Source organism: Papilio polytes, unplaced genomic scaffold (assembly GCF_000836215.1).
Source record: "Papilio polytes unplaced genomic scaffold, Ppol_1.0 DF823731.1, whole genome shotgun sequence".
NCBI lineage: Eukaryota > Metazoa > Arthropoda > Insecta > Lepidoptera > Papilionidae > Papilio > Papilio polytes.
This window is the reverse complement of record NW_013525473.1, coordinates 1,161,751-1,163,295: the sequence shown is the minus strand read 5'-3', so window position 1 is coordinate 1,163,295 and position 1,545 is coordinate 1,161,751. Positions and strand designations below refer to the sequence as shown.

Sequence of the window (1,545 nt, the reverse complement as noted above, 5' to 3'; positions counted from 1 at the left end):
GCACAGCAGGGGGTGCTCCGCCTCCGACACGTTCGCCTTCAGCCCCAAAGCAGCCACGGCCGCCTCGAAACCCAATATTTCGTCCGACGGCAAACGTTCCTTAAACAATTTACCATGTTTGTACAAGGAAGCCACACTGATAGAAATTAGTATTAAAGCTAACCATTACTAGTAATATGAAAGTTTTGTACTTTTGTATGTATTGAAATAACTCCAAAAGCACTGGGAAGACTTCAAAAAGTCTTTCACCATAAAGTCTAAAAGCTAAATTATCACTGAGTAACAAAGGCTACATTTTAGACTATTTTTTCCATGCGAACGAAGTCTCGCGGAACTACATATTATACATAATACTTAATGTACAATGTCAAAAACCATAGCAAACTTGAGTTTATTCACCCAATTTCTCGTACTTTCCATTAGACTCACTAGTCTACATACCCTTAAATATCCAACATACACTGTTACATAAGACTAAAATTTAGACAGGTAACTTTTTTAGAACAATACTTACCACTGTATGTTTTATTTCTTTATCATTTACAGACGCTACCAAAGCTTCGAACAAGAAAGAGGCCAGTGCGATGGGCAGTAATGTACCACGGTTTCTGAAATAAAGAACACTATTAACATACTATCTCTATTTATATTTTTGCAATTTATACTAATATAATAAAGCGTAAACTACTTTGTTACGTGAGATGTCAGCAATCACAGCATATTTTTTAATAATTCTTTCTTTAATAAAAAGCCCTACACTTACGACACGCTTTTGGCTATATATTTTTACGTTTTTAAACTTGGCGGATAAATAAATTAAAAACACCTTCATGGGGGAAAGTGACCATAAATTATAATCTGCCAACATTAAGGAAGCAAGGTTGCCATGGTTTGTCATCATGTCATGTCATTTTGACATTTGCAATTGATAATTTAAAACATGTAAACCATAAAATAAAATGTTCATAATTTTATGCGGATTAAGTCACAAAGGAACAGCTAGTAATGAAATAAAGTGAATAAAACCTTAAAACGCCATCTCTCAGTTGTTCAGCCTTCTCCCGCGCGAGGGCGAGCTGCGGTTTGCCGATGGGCAGCTTCCTCAGCAACGCCACCAGCTCCGTCTCCTGGTTGCTCAGCTTCACTTCCAACGACTTGGTGCTGGCGGGCGGCCGCGACATCTCCAGCGCGTACAGACCCACGCGGAACGCTAGTTCATGATGCTCGCTGAATTCACTTAATACCTGCAGATAAGCCAAATATAATTATTAAAAAGTTACCATCAGAAATTTTTACTTCGTCTAATAAATGTTTGAAATCTCTTTTCGTTTCTCTATTCTGTATTATTTCTTTGTTTACTCTTTTCATCTTTTTAAGACCTCTACAGACGCTCAGTTCTAACAGTTTAAACATAAATATTAGTATAGATGTGTACATACTGTGCAGAGGAAGTCGCATTTAGCGAGCGTGATGGAGGCGAGGTTGGTGAGGCGGTGCGAGGCGGCGCACAGCCGGGGCGGCGGCAGGTGACGCTTCTTCGCACGG

The 1,545-nt window shown here is 39.1% G+C and overlaps 1 protein-coding gene across 1 annotated transcript in view; it reads right to left on the bottom strand.

The window, feature by feature from the left end:
- Positions 1-1,545, bottom strand: part of LOC106103456 (zinc finger SWIM domain-containing protein 8-like) — a 17,253-nt gene that overhangs the window by 7,488 nt on the left and 8,220 nt on the right. The window contains exons 12-15 of the mRNA XM_013283235.1: positions 1,440-1,540; positions 1,027-1,244; positions 515-608; positions 5-99 (exon numbers count right to left, since the gene is read on the bottom strand). Coding sequence (XP_013138689.1) covers positions 5-99; positions 515-608; positions 1,027-1,244; positions 1,440-1,540 — 508 coding nt within the window. The remainder of the gene's footprint in view (positions 1-4; positions 100-514; positions 609-1,026; positions 1,245-1,439; positions 1,541-1,545) is intronic.